This window comes from Coturnix japonica, unplaced genomic scaffold, assembly GCF_054131305.1.
Source record: "Coturnix japonica strain WE unplaced genomic scaffold, WE-NBRP24 Scf102, whole genome shotgun sequence".
NCBI classification, from domain to species: domain Eukaryota; kingdom Metazoa; phylum Chordata; class Aves; order Galliformes; family Phasianidae; genus Coturnix; species Coturnix japonica.
The window spans coordinates 27,527-43,820 of record NW_028189005.1 but is presented as its reverse complement, the minus strand read 5'-3'; the positions used below and the strand labels follow the sequence as shown (position 1 = coordinate 43,820).

At 59.3% G+C, this 16,294-nt stretch overlaps 1 protein-coding gene across 8 annotated transcripts in view; it reads left to right on the top strand.

The window, feature by feature from the left end:
- LOC146751293 (protein deacetylase HDAC6-like) overlaps positions 1–16,294 on the top strand; it is a 45,857-nt gene that overhangs the window by 8,169 nt on the left and 21,394 nt on the right. For 4 of the 8 annotated variants that reach the window (XR_014941691.1, XM_085534859.1, XM_085534863.1 and 1 more), the window contains 7 exons: positions 2,339–2,445; positions 4,332–4,394; positions 5,841–5,909; positions 7,440–7,536; positions 9,413–9,478; positions 11,715–11,774; positions 12,665–12,766. Coding sequence is in view for 7 of the 8 variants with exons in the window: in XM_085534859.1 (XP_085390985.1) it covers positions 2,339–2,445; positions 4,332–4,394; positions 5,841–5,909; positions 7,440–7,536; positions 9,413–9,478; positions 11,715–11,774; positions 12,665–12,766 (564 nt within the window). In the remaining variant the exon portion in view is untranslated. The remainder of the gene's footprint in view (positions 1–2,338; positions 2,446–4,331; positions 4,395–5,840; positions 5,910–7,439; positions 7,537–9,412; positions 9,479–11,714; positions 11,775–12,664; positions 12,767–16,294) is intronic. The other 4 variants (XM_085534860.1, XM_085534864.1, XM_085534866.1 and 1 more) reach the window with 2 other exon arrangements.

Here is a 16,294-nt window from a genome sequence, read left to right as displayed (position 1 = left end):
TATGGATCCCATAGGTGTTAATGGGGGGGTCCCAAGGGGGGTCTATGGGGTCTTGAGGGGGGGTTAGGTCCCATAGGTGTTAATGGGGGGGTTTATGGGGTCCCAAGGGGGGTCTATGGGGTCCCAAGGGGGGGGTCTGGGTCCCATAGGTGTTAATGGGGGGGTCCCAAGGGGGGTCTATGGGGTCTTGGGGGGGGGTCTGGATCCCATAGGTGTTAATGGGGGGCTTATGGGGTCCCAAGGGGGGTCTATGGGGTCTTGAGGGGGGGGTCTGGGTCCCATAGGTGTTAATGGGGGGGTTTATGGGTCCCAAGGGGGGTCTATGGGGTCTTGGGGGGGTTCTGGGTCCCATAGATGTTAATGGGAGGGGTTTATGGGGTCCCAAGGGGGGTCTATGGGGTCTTGAGGGGGGGGTCTGTGTCCCATAGATGTTAATGGGGGGGTCTATAAGTCCCAAGGGGGGTCTATGGGGTCTTGATGGGGGGGGTCTGGGTCCCATAGGTGTTAATGGGGGGGTTTATGGGGTCTTGAGGGGGGGGTCTGGATCCCATAGGTGTTAATGGGGGGGTCCCAAGGGGGGTCTATGGGGTCCTGGGGGGGTTCTGGATCCCATAGGTGTTAATGGGGGGGTTTATGGGTCCTAAGGGGGGTCTATGGGGTCTTGGGGGGGGGGTCTGGGTCCCATAGGTGTTAATGGGGGGGTTATGGGTCCTAAGGGGGGTTTATGGGGTTCTGAGGGGGGGTTAGGTCCCATAGGTGTTAATGGGGGGGTCTATGGGGTCTTGGGGGGGTTATGGGTCCCATAGGTGTTAATGGGGGGGTCCCAAGGGGGGTCTATGGGGTCTTGGGGGGGTTATGGGTCCCATAGGTGTTAATGGGGGGGTCTATGGGTCCCAAGGGGGGTCTATGGGGTCTTGGGGGGGTTCTGGATCCCATAGGTGTTAATGGGGGGGTCTATGGATCCCAAGGGGGGTCTATGGGGTCTTGGGGGGGTCTGGATCCCATAGGTGTTAATGGGGGGGTCCCAAGGGGGGTCTATGGGGTCTTGGGGGGGGGTCTGGATCCCATAGGTGTTAATGGGGGGCTTATGGGGTCCCAAGGGGGGTCTATGGGGTCTTGGGGGGGGTTGTGGATCCCATAGGTGTTAATGGGGGGCTTATGGGGTCCCAAGGGGGGTCTATGGGGTCTTGGGGGGGTTATGGATCCCATAGGTGTTAATGGGGGGGTCCCAAGGGGGGTCTATGGGGTCTTGAGGGGGGGGTCTGGGTCCCATAGGTGTTAATGGGGGGGTTATGGGTCCTAAGGGGGGTTTATGGGGTTCTGAGGGGGGGTTAGGTCCCATAGGTGTTAATGGGGGGGTCTATGGGGTCTTGGGGGGGTTATGGATCCCATAGGTGTTAATGGGGGGGTCCCAAGGGGGGTCTATGGGGTCTTGGGGGGGGGTCTGGGTCCCATAGGTGTTAGTGGGGGGGTTTATGGGGTGGTCTATGGGGTCTTGGGGGGGGTCTGGATCCCATAGGTGTTAATGGGGGGGTCCCAAGGGGGGTCTATGGGGTCTTGGGGGGGTTCTGGATCCCATAGGTGTTAATGGGGGGCTTATGGGTCCCAAGGGGCGTCTATGGGGTCTTGGGGGGGTTCTGGGTCCTATAGGTGTTAATGGGGGGGTCCCAAGGGGGGTCTATGGGGTCTTGGGGGGGGTCTGGATCCCATAGGTGTTAATGGGGGGGTCCCAAGGGGGGTCTATGGGGTCTTGGGGGGGTTCTGGATCCCATAGGTGTTAATGGGGGGCTTATGGGTCCCAAGGGGCGTCTATGGGGTCTTGGGGGGGTTCTGGGTCCTATAGGTGTTAATGGGGGGGTCCCAAGGGGGGTCTATGGGGTCTTGGGGGGGGTCTGGATCCCATAGGTGTTAATGGGGGGCTTATGGGGTCCCAAGGGGGGTCTGTGGGGTCTTGAGGGGGGGGTCTGGGTCCCATAGGTGTTAATGGGGGGGTCTATGGGGTCCCAAGGGGGGTCTATGGGGTCTTGGGGGGTTATGGATCCCATAGGTGTTAATGGGGGGGTCCCAAGGGGGGTCTATGGGGTCTTGGGGGGGGTCTGGATCCCATAGGTGTTAATGGGGGGGTCTATGGGGTCCCAAGGGGGGTCTATGGGGTCTTGGGGGGTTATGGATCCCATAGGTGTTAATGGGGGGGTCCCAAGGGGGGTCTATGGGGTCTTGGGGGGGGTCTGGATCCTATAGGTGTTAATGGGGGGGTTTATGGGTCCCAAGGGGGGTCTATGGGGTGGGGGTCCCTATGGTGCTATGGGGGGGGTCTCTGAGCCCTGTGCCCCCCCAGGACCCCCATGTCCGTGTTGTGGGGGCTCTGCTGGCGCTGCTGGGCCGGGTGCTGAGTGGGGACGTCCGCAATGGGATGGCGCTGCTGGGACCCTATGGATCCTATAGGTACCGGGGGGGCTATGGGGGGGGGGGGGGGGGTGTATATAGGGGTGGGGGGGGGCTGTTGTAGAGCTATGGGGTTCTATAGGGTCAATGGGGATACTAGGGATGCTATAGGGACCCTGGAGTCCTAAAAGGGCCCTATGGATTCTATAGGATCACTGACAGCTCCAGGGATCCTATAGGGACCCTGGGGGTTCTATAGGGTCAATGGGGATCCTAGGGATTTTATAGGGGCCCTGAGGATGCTATAGGGACCCTGGAGTCCTAAAAGGGCCCTATGGATTCTATAGGATCACTGACAGCTCCAGGGATCCTATAGGGACCCTGGGGGTTCTATAGGGTCAGTGGGGATCCTAGGGATGCTATAGGGCCCCCCAAGGTTCTATAGGGTTAGTGGGAATCCTAGGGATGCTATAGGGACCCTGGAATCCTAAAAGGACCCTATGGATTCTATAGGATCACTGACAGCTCCAGGGATCCTATAGGGACACGGGGGGTTCTATAGGGTCAATGGGGATCCTAGGGATGCTATAGGGACCCTGGGATCCTAAAAGGGCCCTATGGATTCTATAGGATCACTGACAGCTCCAGGGATCCTATAGGGACACGGGGGGTTCTATAGGGTCAATGGGGATCCTAGGGATGCTATAGGAAGCCTGGAATCCTAAAAGGGCCCTATGGATTCTATAGGATCACTGACAGCTCCGGGGATCCTATAGGGACCCTGGGGGTTCTATAGGGTCAATGGGGATCCTAGGGATGCTATAGGGCCCCCCAAGGTTCTATAGGGTTAGTGGGAATCCTAGGGATGCTACAGGGACCCTGGAATCCTAAAAGGGCCCTATGGATTCTATAGGGACACTGACAGCTCCAGGGATCCTATAGGGACCCTGGGGGTTCTATAGGGTCAATGGGGATCCTAGGGATGCTATAGGGCCCCCCAAGGTTCTATAGGGTCAGTGGGGATCCTAGGGATGCTATAGGGACCCTGGAATCCTAAAAGGGCCCTATGGATTCTATAGGGACACTGACAGCTCCAGGGATCCTATAGGGACATGGAGGGTCTATGGGGTCTATAGGGAGGGGGGTGGTGCATATAGGGGTGGGGGGGGGCTGTTGTAGAGCTATGGGGTTCTATAGGGTTAGTGGGAATCCTAGGGATGCTATAGGGAGCCTGGGATCCTAAAAGGGCCCTATGGATTCTATAGGGACACTGACAGCTCCAGGGATCCTATAGGGACCCTGGGGGTTCTATAGGGTCAATGGGGGTCCCAGGGATTCTATAGGGGCCCTGAGGATGCTATAGGGACCCTGGAGTCCTAAAAGGGCCCTATGGATTCTATAGGATCACTGACAGCTCCTGGGATCCTATAGGGACCCTGGGGGTTCTATAGGGTCAGTGGGGATCCTAGGGATGCTATAGGGGCTCTTGAGTCCTGAGAAGGCCCTATGGGTTCTATAGGAAGAATGACAGCCCCAAGGATCCTATAGGGGCCCTGGGGGTTCTATAGGGTTTTCTAGGTCTTTTAGGTTTTCTATAGGGTACCATGCAGCTTATAGGGGCTTTAGGGTGTCATGGAGTTGCTATGAGATGCTATAGGGTCTCTATAGGGTGCTTAGGGTCCTTGTGGGGTAATGTAAGATCCATATGTGTTTATATAGGGTCATCATAAAGTATTATGGGGTTTTTATGGGATGTTATAGGGTTTCTATAGGGTGTTGTAGGATCTATGTAAGATGCTATAGGTTATGTAGGGTGAGCATAAGATGTTATAGGGCCAGCATAGAACATTATAAAACCCTTATATGTTTCTATAGGGTCACCATGGGGCGCTGTAGGGTGGGTGTGGGGTGCTGTGGGGTTTCTATAGGGTCCTTTGTCCCCTCAGCCCCCCCGTGGACCCCATTGCCATCGCAGCAAGGGCAGCCCAGAAACAGCCCGGGGTGCAACGGTAAGGGGGGGTATGGGATCCATAGGGGGGTATGGGATCCATAGGGGGGTATGGGATCCATAGGGGGGTATGGGATCCATAGGGGGGATATGGGGTCTATATGGGGTTTGGGGGTCCATAGGGGGTTGTGGGGCCCATAGAGGGGGTTGTGGGGTCTATGGGGGGGGTATGGGGTGGGTATGGGGTCCATAGGGGGGGGTATGAGATCTATAGGGGGGTATGGGATCCATAGGGGATATGGGATCAATAGGGGGGTTATGGGGTCCATAAGGGGGTATGGGATACATAGGGGGGGTATGGGGTCCATAGGGGGGTATGGGATCCATAGGGGGGTATGGGGTCTATATGGGGTATGGGATCCATAGGGGGGTATGGGATCTATAGGGGGGTATGGGATCCATAGGGGGGGTATGGGGTCCATAGGGGGGGTATGGGATCCATAGGGGGGTATGGGATCCATATGGGGTTTGGGGGTCCATTGAGGGGGTTGTGGGGTCTATGGGGTGGGTATGAGGTGGGTATGGGGTCCATAGGGGGATGTAGGGTCCATAGGGGGGTGTGGGGTCCATAGGGGGGTATGGGATCCATAGGGGGATATGGGATCCATAGGGGGGTATGGGATCAATAGGAGGTATGGGATCCATAGGGGGGTATGGGATCCATAGGAGGTATGGGATCCATAGGGGGGTATGGGATCCATAGGGGGGGTATGGGGTCCATAGGGGGGTATGGGATCCATAGGGGGGGTATGGGATCCATAGGGGATATGGGGTCTGTAGGGGGGGGTATGGGGTCCATATGGGGTTTGGGGGTCCATAGGGGGCTGTGGGGTCCATAGAGGGGGTTGTGGGGTCTATGGGGGGGGTATGGGGTGGGTATGGGGTCCATAGGGGGGGGTATGAGATCTATAGGGGGGTATGGGATCCATAGGGGATATGGGATCCATAGAGGGGGTATGGGATCCATAGGGGGGGGTATGGGATCCATAGGGGGTATGGGATCCATAGGGGGATATGGGGTCCATAGGGGGGTATGGGATCCATAGGGGAGTATGGGGTCCATAGGGGGGGGTATGGGGTCCATATGGGGTTTGGGGGTCCATAGGGGGCTGTGGGGTCCATAGAGGGGGTTGTGGGGTCTATGGGGGGGGTATGGGGTGGGTATGGGGTCCATAGGGGGGGGTATGAGATCTATAGGGGGATATGGGATCCATAGGGGATATGGGATCCATAGGGGGATATGGGATCCATAGGGGGTTTGGGGGTCCATAGTTGTTGTGGGGTCTATGGGGTGGGTATGGGGGGGGTATGGGATCCATAGGGGGGATATGGGATCCATAGGGGGGTATGGGAACCATAGGGGGATATGGGATCCAATGGGGGTGTCTTTGGGGTCCTATGGTGTCTATAGGGTCAATGCCCCCCCCCCCATATCAAACCATTGCAGTGTCCTCATTGTGGATTGGTGCGCGACCCCCCCCAAGGAAACAGCCCGGATCTTCCAGCAGGATCCCAGGTGGGAATGGGGGGGATTGGGGGGGCACGGGGGGGGAATGGGGGGGAACTGGGGGGGTTGGGGGGGCAATGGGGGGGAACTGGGGGGGCAATAGGGGGCACTGGGGGGGAACTGGGAGCACTGGGTTGGGACTGGGGGGTACTGGGAGGGACTGGGGAATAACTGGGGGGGGAATGGGGAGGGAATGGGGGGCACTGGGGGGAATGGGGGGCAATGGGAGGGACTGGGGGGGAACTGGGGGGTCCTGGGGGGGGAATGGGGGGCACTGGGGGTATTGGGGGGGCAATGGGAGGGACTGGGGGGGTCTGGGGGTATTGGGGGGGGCAGTGGGGGGGACTGGGGGACAATAGGGAGGTACTGGGAGGGGCTGGGGGGCAATGAGAGGGGATTGGGGGGTCCTGGGGGTATTTGGGGGGGCACTGGGGGGTCCTGGGGGGCAATGGGAGGGGATTGGGGGGTAGTGGGGGGGGATTGGGGGGATACTGGGAGGGACTGGGGGGGACTGGGGGGCAATGGGAAGGGACTGGGGGTCCTGGGGTCAATGGGAGGGGATTGGGGGGTCCTGGGGGTATTGAGGGGGCAGTGGGGGGGACTGGGGGGCAATAGGGGGGTACTGGGGGGAACTGGGGGGCAATGGGAGGGGATTGGGGGGGCAATGGGAGGGTACTGGGAGGGGCTGGGGGGCAATGAGAGGGGACTGGGGGGTCCTGGGGGTATTTGGGGGGGCAATGGGGGGGTAATGGGGGTGCTGGGGGGGTACTGGGGGGTCCGGGGGGCAATGGGAGGGGCTGGGGGTATTGGGGGGGTACTGGGAGGGACTGGGGGGCAATGGGGGGGAACTGGGGGGAAATGGGGGGCAATGGGAGGGGACTGGGGGGTCCAGGGATTATTGGGGGGGCACTGGGGGGTCATGGGGGGCAATGGGAGGGACTGGGGGGGGGTCCTGAGGGTATTGGGGGGGGCAGTGGGGGGTCCTGGGGGGGCAATGGGGGGGAATGGGGGGGTCCTGGGGGTATTGGAAAGCACTGGGGGGGCACTAGGAGGGAATGGGGGGGAACTGGGGGGCAATGGGGGGCAATGGGAGGGGACTGGGGGGGTCCAGGGATTATTGGGGGGGCACTGGGGGGTCATGGGGGCCAATGGGAGGGGATTGGGGGGTCCTGGGGGTATTGGGGGGGCAATGAGGGGTACTGGGAGGGGCTTGGGGGTGATGAGAGTGGACTGGGGGGTCTTGGGGGGGCACTGGGAGGGGACTGGGGGGTCTTGGGGGCTCTGGGGGGTCCTGGGGGGACACTGGGAGGGACTGGGGGGGAATGGGAAGGGAACTGAGGGGGTCCTGGGGGGGTCCTGGGAAGTCTTGGGGGCAATGGGAGGGGATTGGGGGGGTCCTGGGGGTATGGGGGGGTACTGGGAGGGGACTGGGGGGTCCTGGGGGGGCACTGGGGGGTCTTGGGAGCACTGGGGGGTCTGGGGGGTTAATGGGGGGCATTGGGACCCCCCCTCATGCTTCTCCCCCCCCCCTATATTTAGTGTTGTCTATTTCGGGGTGCATTGGGGCCGGACCCCCCCCCCAATGGTCGGCAGTGCCGGGGGGGAGGGCTGCACCGTGGAGCTGCGCTGGGATGACGTATGGATTCTATAGGGGATGGGGGGGGGGTGGATGCTATAGGGGGCTATGGGGGGGTATGGATGATATAGGGAGGGATATAGGGGGGGCATGGATGCTATAGGAGGGGGTATGGGGGGGTATGGATGATATAGGGGATGGGGGCTATAGGGGGGGTATGGGGGCTATAGGGGGGTATGGATGCTATAGGGAGGGCTATAGGGGGGTATGGATGCTATAGGGGGGGCTATAGGGGGGTATGGATGCTATAGGTGGGGTATAGGGGTGTATGGATGCTATAGGGGGGCTGTAGGGGGTATGGATGCTATAGGGGGGCTATAGGGGGGTATGGATGCTATAGGGGGGGTTATAGGGGAGTATGGATGCTATAGGGGGGGCTATAGGGGGGCTATGGATTCTATAGGGCTATGGGGGGGGTATGAATGCTATAGGAGGGGCTGTAGGGGGGTATGGATGCTATAGGGGGTATGGATGCTATAGGGGGGGCTATAGGGGGTATGGATGCTATGGGGGGGCTATAGGGAGGTATGGATGCTATAGGGAAGGTTATAGGGGGGTATGGATGCTATAGGGGGGCTATGGGGGGGTATGGATGCTATAGGGGGGCTATGGGGGGTTATGGATGCTATAGGGGGGCTATAGGGGGGTATGGATGCTATAGGGTGGGCTATGGGGGGGTATGGATGCTATAGGGGGGGTATAGGGGGAGTATGGATGCTATGGGGGGGCTATAGGGGGGTATGGATGCTATAGGGGGGGCTATAGGGGGGTATGGATGCTATAGGGTGGGCTATGGGGGGGGTATGGATGCTATAGGAGGGGCTGTAGGGGGGTATGGATGCTATAGGGGGGGCTATAAGGGGGGTATGGATGCTATAGGGGGGGCTGTAGGGGGTATGGATGCTATAGGGGGGGCTATAGGGGGGTATGGATGCTATAGGGGGGCTATAGGGGGTATGGATGCTATAGGGGGGGCTATAGGGGGGTATGGATGCTATAGGGGAGGTTATAGGGGAGTATGGATGCTATAGGGGCTATAGGGGGTATGGATGCTATAGGGGGGGCTATAGGGGGGTATGGATGCTATAGGGGGGCTATAGGGGGGTATGGATGCTATAGGGGGGCTATAGGGGTGTATGGATGCTATAGGGGGGTTATAGGGGAGTATGGATGCTATAGGGGGGGCTATAGGGGGGCTATGGATTCTATAGGGCTATGGGGGGGGTATGAATGCTATAGGAGGGGCTGTAGGGGGGTATGGATGCTATGGAGGGGCTATAGAGGGGTATGGATGCTATAGGGGGGGCTATAGGGGGGTATGGATGCTATGGGGGGGCTGTAGGGGGGTATGGATGCTATAGGAGGGGCTGTAGGGGGGTATGGATGCTATAGGGGGGGCTATAGGGGGGTATGGATGCTATGGGGGGGGCTATGGGGGGGTATGGATGCTATAGGGGGGGTATAGGGGTGTATGGATGCTATAGGGGGGGCTGTAGGGGGGTATGGATGCTATAGGAGGGGCTGTAGGGGGGTATGGATGCTATAGGGGGGGCTATAGGGGGGTATGGATGCTATGGGGGGGGCTATGGGGGGGTATGGATGCTATAGGGGGGGTATAGGGGTGTATGGATGCTATAGGGGGGGCTGTAGGGGGGTATGGATGCTATAGGGGCTATAGGGGGTATGGATGCTATGGGGGGGGCTATTGGGGGGTATGGATTCTATAGGGGATGGGGGGGGTATGGATGCTATAGGGGGGGTATGGATGCTATTAGGGTTAGGGGGGCAGTGGGGGGGTCTCTATTGTGGGGAGGGGGGGGTGCTGTCCCCTATAGGGTGGGGTCTCTATAGGGTCTTCTGACGCCGTCCCCTATAGCCCGGCGCCACCGATGGGGACTACACAGCGGCCTGCCTGCAGCTCCTGCTGCCCATCGCATTCGAGGTGGGGGGGGGTCTTAAAAGGGGTCTTGGGGTGGTCTTGGGGGTCTTAAAAGGGGTATTGGGAGGTCCTGGGGGTCTTAAAAGGGGTCTTGGGGGGCTTTGAGGGGTCTTGGGGGGGTTCTGGGGGTCCTAAAAGGGGTCCTGGGGGGGTTCTGAGGGGTCTTGGGGGTCCTAAAAGGGGGCCTGGGGGGGTTATGAGGGGTCCTGGGGGGGTCTTGGGGGTCCTAAAAGGGGTCTTGGGGGGCTCTGAGGGGTCTTGGGGGGGTTCTGAGGGGTCCTGGGGGTCCTAAAAGGGGTCCTGGGGTCGTGAAAGGGGTCCTGGGGGGGTTCTGAGGGGTCTTGGGGGTCCTACAAGGGGTCTTGGGGGTCCTAAAAGGGGTCCTGGGGTCGTGAAAGGGGTCTTGGAAGGGTTCTGGGGGTCCTAAAAGGGGTCCTGGGGGGGTTCTGAGGGGTCTTGGGGGTCCTAAAAGGGGTCCTGGGGGGGTTATGAGGGGTCCTGGGGGGGTCTTGGGGGTCCTAAAAGGGGTCATGGGGGGCTCTGAGGGGTCTTGGGGGGGTTCTGAGGGGTCTTGGGGGTCCTAAAAGGGGTCCTGGGGTCGTGAAAGGGGTCCTGGGGGGGTTCTGAGGGGTCTTGGGGGTCCTAAAAGGGGGCCTGGGGGGGTTATGAGGGGTCCTGGGGGGGTCTTGGGGGTCCTAAAAGGGGTCTTGGGGGGCTCTGAGGGGTCCTTAGGGTCCTGGATGGGGTCTTGGGGGTTCTAAAAGGGGTCCTGGGGGGTTCTGAGGGATCCTGGGGGTCCTAAAAGGGGTCCTGGGGGGTTCTGAGGGGTCTTGGGGGTCCTAAAAGGGGTCTTGGGGGGCTCTGAGGGGTCCTGGGGGTCCTAAAAGGGGTCTTGGGGGGTCCTGGGGGTCCTAAAAGGGGTCCTGGGGGGGTTCTGAGGGGTCCTTGGGGTCCTGGATGGGGTCTTGGGGGTTCTAAAAGGGGTCCTGGGGGTCCTAAAAGGGGTCCTGGGGGTCTTAAAAGGGGTCTTGGGGGGGTTCTGGGGGGTCTTGGGGGTCCGGGGGGGGGTTCTGAGGGGTCCTAAAAAGGGTCTTAGGGGGTTCTGGAGGGTCTTGGGGGTCTTAAAAGGGGTCTTGGGGGGCTCTGAGGGATCCTGGGGGTCCTAAAAGGGGTCTTGGGGGGTTCTGGGGGGTCTTGGAGGTCCTAAAAGGGGTCCTGGGGGTCTTAAAAGGGGTCCTGGGGGGGTCTTGGGGGTCCTAAAAGGGGTCTTGGGGGGCTCTGAGGGGTCCTGGGGGTCCTAAAAGGGGTCTTGGGGGGTCCTGGGGGTCCTAAAAGGGGTCCTGGGGGGGTTCTGAGGGGTCCTTGGGGTCCTGGATGGGGTCTTGGGGGTTCTAAAAGGGGTCCTGGGGGTCCTAAAAGGGGTCCTGGGGGTCTTAAAAGGGGTCTTGGGGGGGTTCTGGGGGGTCTTGGGGGTCCGGGGGGGGGTTCTGAGGGGTCCTAAAAAGGGTCTTAGGGGGTTCTGGAGGGTCTTGGGGGTCTTAAAAGGGGTCTTGGGGGGCTCTGAGGGATCCTGGGGGTCCTAAAAGGGGTCTTGGGGGGTTCTGGGGGGTCTTGGAGGTCCTAAAAGGGGTCCTGGGGGTCTTAAAAGGGGTCCTGGGGGGGTCTTGGGGGTCCTAAAAGGGGTCTTTGGGGGCTCTGAGGGGTCCTGGGGGGGCTCTGAGGGGTCCTTGGGGTCCTGGATGGGGTCTTGGGGGTTCTAAAAGGGGTCCTGGGGGGCTCTGAGGGGTCTTGGGGGGGTGCTGAGAGGTTCTAGGGGTCCTAAAAGGGGTCTTGGGGGGGGTTTTGGGGGTCCTAAAAGGGGTCTTGGGGAGTCCTGGGGGTCCTAAAAGGGGTCTTGGGGGGTTCTGAGGGGTCCTGGGGGTCCTGAAAGGGGTACTGGGGGGTTCTGGGGGTCCTAAAAGGGGTCCTGAAAGGGGTCCTGGGGGGTTCTGGGGGGTCTTGGGGGGATCCTGGGGGTCCTACAAGGGGTCCTGGGGGTCCTAAAAGGGGTATTGGGGGGTCCTGGGGGTCCTAAAAGGGGGCCTTGGGGGTCCTAAAAAGGGTCCTGGGGGGGTCCTGGGGGTCCTACAAGGGGTCCTTGGGGTCTTAAAAGAGGTCTTGGGGGGTTCTGGGGGGTCTTGGGGGGGTCCTGGGGGTCCTACAAGGGGTTGTGACGCAGACCCCCCCCCTTTATTCTCAGTTCCAGCCCCACATTGTCCTGGTGGCTGCCAGCTGTGATAGTGCACTGGGAGACCCCGAGGTATGGGAACATATAGGGTGGGCTATAGGGGGGGCTATAGGGTGGGCCTATAGGGTGGGCTATAGGGTGGGTCTATAGGGTGGGCCTATAGGGTTGGTCTATAGGGTGAGTTATAGGGTTGGTCTATGGGGTGGGCTGTAGGGTTGGTCTATGGGGTGGGCCTATAGGGTTGGTCTATAGGGTGGTCTATAGGGTGGGCTATAGTGTTTGTCTGTAGGGTGGGCTATAGTGTTTGTCTATAGGGTGGGCTATAGGGTGGTCTATAGGGTTGGTCTATAGGGTGGGCCTATAGGGTTGGTCTATAGGGTGGGCTATAAGGTTGGTCTATAGGCTATAAGTTGGGCTATAGGGTGGGCCTATAGGGTTGGTCTATAGGGTGGGTCTATAGGGTAGGATATAGGGTTGGTCTATAGGGTGGGTTATAGGGTTGGTTTATAGGGGTGGTCTATAGGGTGGGCTATAGGGTTGGTCTATAGGGTGGGCTATAGGGTTGATCTATAAGGTTGGTCTATAGGGGTGGGCTATAGGGTGGGCCTATAGAGTTGGTCTATAGGGTGGACTATAGGGTGGGCCTATAGGGTTGGTCTATAGGGGGGCTATAGGGTTGGTCTACAAGGTGGGCTATAGGGTTGGTCTATAAGGCGCACGTATAGGGATGGTCTATAGGGTGGGCTATAGGGTGGGCTATAGGGTGGGCCTATAGTGTTGGTCTATAGTGTTGGTCTATAGGGTTGGTCTGTAGGGTGGGCTATAGGGTGGCTCTATGGGGTGGTTGTGGGCTCTATAGGGGCTCTGTGTGTTCTATAGGGTTTACATGTGGGTGCTGTAGGGGCTCTATGGGGGGTAAAGGGGGCTGGGGGGGGGGTCCTTGCTCCCTATAGATTCTATAGGTTCCCCCCCAGGGCCGTGTGGGTCTGTCCCCTGTGGGGCTGGCGCTGCTGACCCACCTGCTGGCATCGCTCGCTATGGGGCGCCTGATCCTCGCCTTCCAGGTACGGCCCTATAGGGGATATAGGGGATGGGGGGGGGTATGGGGGGCAGGAGGGACCTATGGAGGCCATATGGGTGTTTATAGGGGGGTGTATGGGGGTTATAGGGGATGTATGGGGGGTTATAGGGGGTGGGGGGTGTATGGGGGATATAGGGGATGGGGGGGGGGTATAGGGGGCAGGAGGGACCTATGGAGGCCATATGGGTGCTTATAGGGGGGTGTATGGGGGGTTATAGGGAATGTATGGGGGGATATAGGGGATGGGGGGTGTATGGGGGATATAGGGGATGTATGGGGGGTGTATGGGAGGTTATAGGGGATGTATGGGGGGTTATAGGGGATGTATGGGGGGATATAGGGGATGGGGGGGTGTATGGGGGATATAGGGGGTGTATGGGGGGTTATAGGGGATGTATGGGGGGTGTATGGGGGATATAGGGGATGTATGGGGGGTTATAGGGGATGTATGGGGGGATATAGGGGATGTATGGGGGGATATAGGGGATGGGGGGGTGTATGGGAGGTTATAGGGGATGTATGGGGGGTTATAGGGGATGGGGGGTGTATGGGGGATATAGGGGATGGGGGGGGTTATAGGGGGCAGGAGGGACCTATAGCGGCCATATGGGTGCTTATAGGGGGGTGTATGGGGGGTTATAGGGGGTGGGGGGGTGTATGGGGGATATAGGGGATGTATGGGGGGTTATAGGGGATGTATGGGGGGATATAGGGGATGGGGGGGTGTATGGGGGATATAGGGGATGTATGGGGGGTTATAGGGGGTGGGGGGTGTATGGGGGCTATAGGGGATGGGGGGGGTTATAGGGGGCAGGAGGGACCTATGGAGGCCATATGGGTGCTTATAGGGGGGTGTGGGGGGGGTTATAGGGGGTGGGGGGTGTATGGGGTGTTATAGGGGATGTATGGGGGATTATAGGGGATGTATGGGGGGATATAGGGGATGGGGGGGTGTATGGGGGATATAGGGGGTGTATGGGGGGTTATAGGGGATGGGGGGTGTATGGGGGATATAGGGGATGTATGGGGGGATATAGGGGATGTATGGGGGGTTATAGGGGATGTATGGGGGGTTATAGGGGGTGTGGGGGTGTATGGGGGATATAGGGGATGTATGGGGGGATATAGGGGATGGGGGGGTGTATGGGGGATATAGGGGATGGGGGGGGGTATAGGGGGCAGGAGGGACCTATGGAGGCCATATGGGTGCTTATAGGGGGGTGTATGGGGGGTTATAGGGGGTGGGGGGGTGTATGGGGGATATAGGGGATGTATGGGGGATATAGGGGATGTATGGGGGGTGTATGGGGGATATAGGGGATGTATGGGGGGTTATAGGGGATGTATGGGGGGTGTATGGGGGATATAGGGGATGGGGGGGGTTATAGGGGGCAGGAGGGACCTATGGAGGCCATATGGGTGCTTATAGGGGGGGTGTATGGGGGTTATAGGGGGTGGGGGGTGTATGGGGTGTTATAGGGGATGTATGGGGGGTTATAGGGGATGTATGGGGGGATATAGGGGATGTATGGGGTGTTATAGGGGATGTATGGGGGGATATAGGGGATGGGGGGGTGTATAGGGGATATAGGGGATGGGGGGGGTTATAGGGGGCAGGAGGGACCTATAGCGGCCATATGGGTGCTTATAGGGGGGGTGGGAGGGGGGTTATAGGGGGTGGGGGGGTGTATGGGGGATATAGGGGATGTATGGGGGGTGTATGGGAGGTTATAGGGGATGTATGGGGGATTATAGGGGATGGGGGGTGTATGGGGGGCTATAGGGGATGGGGGGTGTATGGGGGATATAGGGGATGTATGGGGGGTTATAGGGGATGGGGGGTGTATGGGGGATATAGGGGATGGGGGGTGTATGGGGGATATAGGGGATGGGGGGGGCTATAGGGGGCAGGAGGGACCTATAGCGGCCATATGGGTGCTTATAGGGGGGGTGGGAGGGGGGTTATAGGGGGTGGGGGGGTGTATGGGGGATATAGGGGATGTATGGGGGGTTATAGGGGATGTATGGGGGGATATAGGGGATGGGGGGTGTATGGGGGATATAGGGGATGTATGGGGGGTTATAGGGGATGGGGGGATGTATGGGGGATATAGGGGATGTATGGGGGGTTATAGGGGATGTATGGGGGGATATAGGGGATGGGGGGGTGTATGGGGGATATAGGGGATGTATGGGGGGTGTATGGGAGGTTATAGGGGATGTATGGGGGGTTATAGGGGATGGGGGGTGTATGGAGGATATAGGGGATGTATGGGGGGTTATAGGGGATGGGGGGGTGTATGGGGTGTTATAGGGGATGTATGGGGGGATATAGGGCATGGGGGGTGTATGGGGGCTATAGGGGATGTATGGGGGGTTATAGGGGGTGTATGGGGGGTTATAGGGGATGTATGGGGGGTGTATGGGGGGCTATAGGGGATGGGGGGGTGTATGGGGGATATAGGGGATGTATGGGGGTGTATGGAGGATATAGGGGATGTATGGGGGGATATAGGGGATGGGGGGGTGTATGGGGGATATAGGGGATGTATGGGGGGATATAGGGGATGGGGGGGTGTATGGGAGGTTATAGGGGGTGTATGGGGGATATAGGGGGTGTATGGGGGATATAGGGGATGGGGGGGTGTATGGGGGGTTATAGGGGATGGGGGGGTGTATGGGGGGATATAGGGGATGTATGGGGGTGTATGGAGGATATAGGGGATGTATGGGGGGTTATAGGGGATGGGGGGGTGTATGGGGTGTTATAGGGGATATATGGGGGGTTATAGGGGATTGGGGGGGTGTATGGGGGCTGTAGGGGATGTATGGGGGGATATAGGGCATGGGGGGTGTATGGGGGCTATAGGGGATGTATGGGGGGTTATAGGGGGTGTATGGGGGGTTATAGTGGATGTATGGGGGGTTATAGGGGATGTATGGGGGGTGTATGGGGGGCTATAGGGGATGGGGGGGTGTATGGGGGATATAGGGGATGTATGGGGCTGTATGGAGGATATAGGGGATGTATGGGGGGATATAGGGGGTGGGGGGTGTATGGGGGATATAGGGGATGTATGGGGGATATAAGGGATGTATGGGGGGTTATAGTGGATGGGGGGGGTGTATGGGGGATATAGGGGATGTATGGGGGGTTATAGGGGATGGGGGGTGTATGGAGGCTATAGGGGATGTATGGGGGGGGTATAGGGGCAGGAGGGACCTATGGCGGCCATATGGGTGCTTATAGGGGGGTGTATGGGGGGTTATAGGGGATGTATGGGGGGATATAGGGGATGTATGGGGGGCTATAGGGGATGGGGGGCTGTATGGGGGGCTATAGGGGATGTATGGGGGGTTATAGGGGATATATGGGGGGATATAGGGGATGGGGGATGTATGGGGGATATAGGGGATGGGGGGGGTTATAGGGGGCAGGAGGGACCTATGGAGGCCATATGGGTGCTTATAGGGGGGTGTATGGGGGGTTATAGGGGGTGGGGGGGTGTAT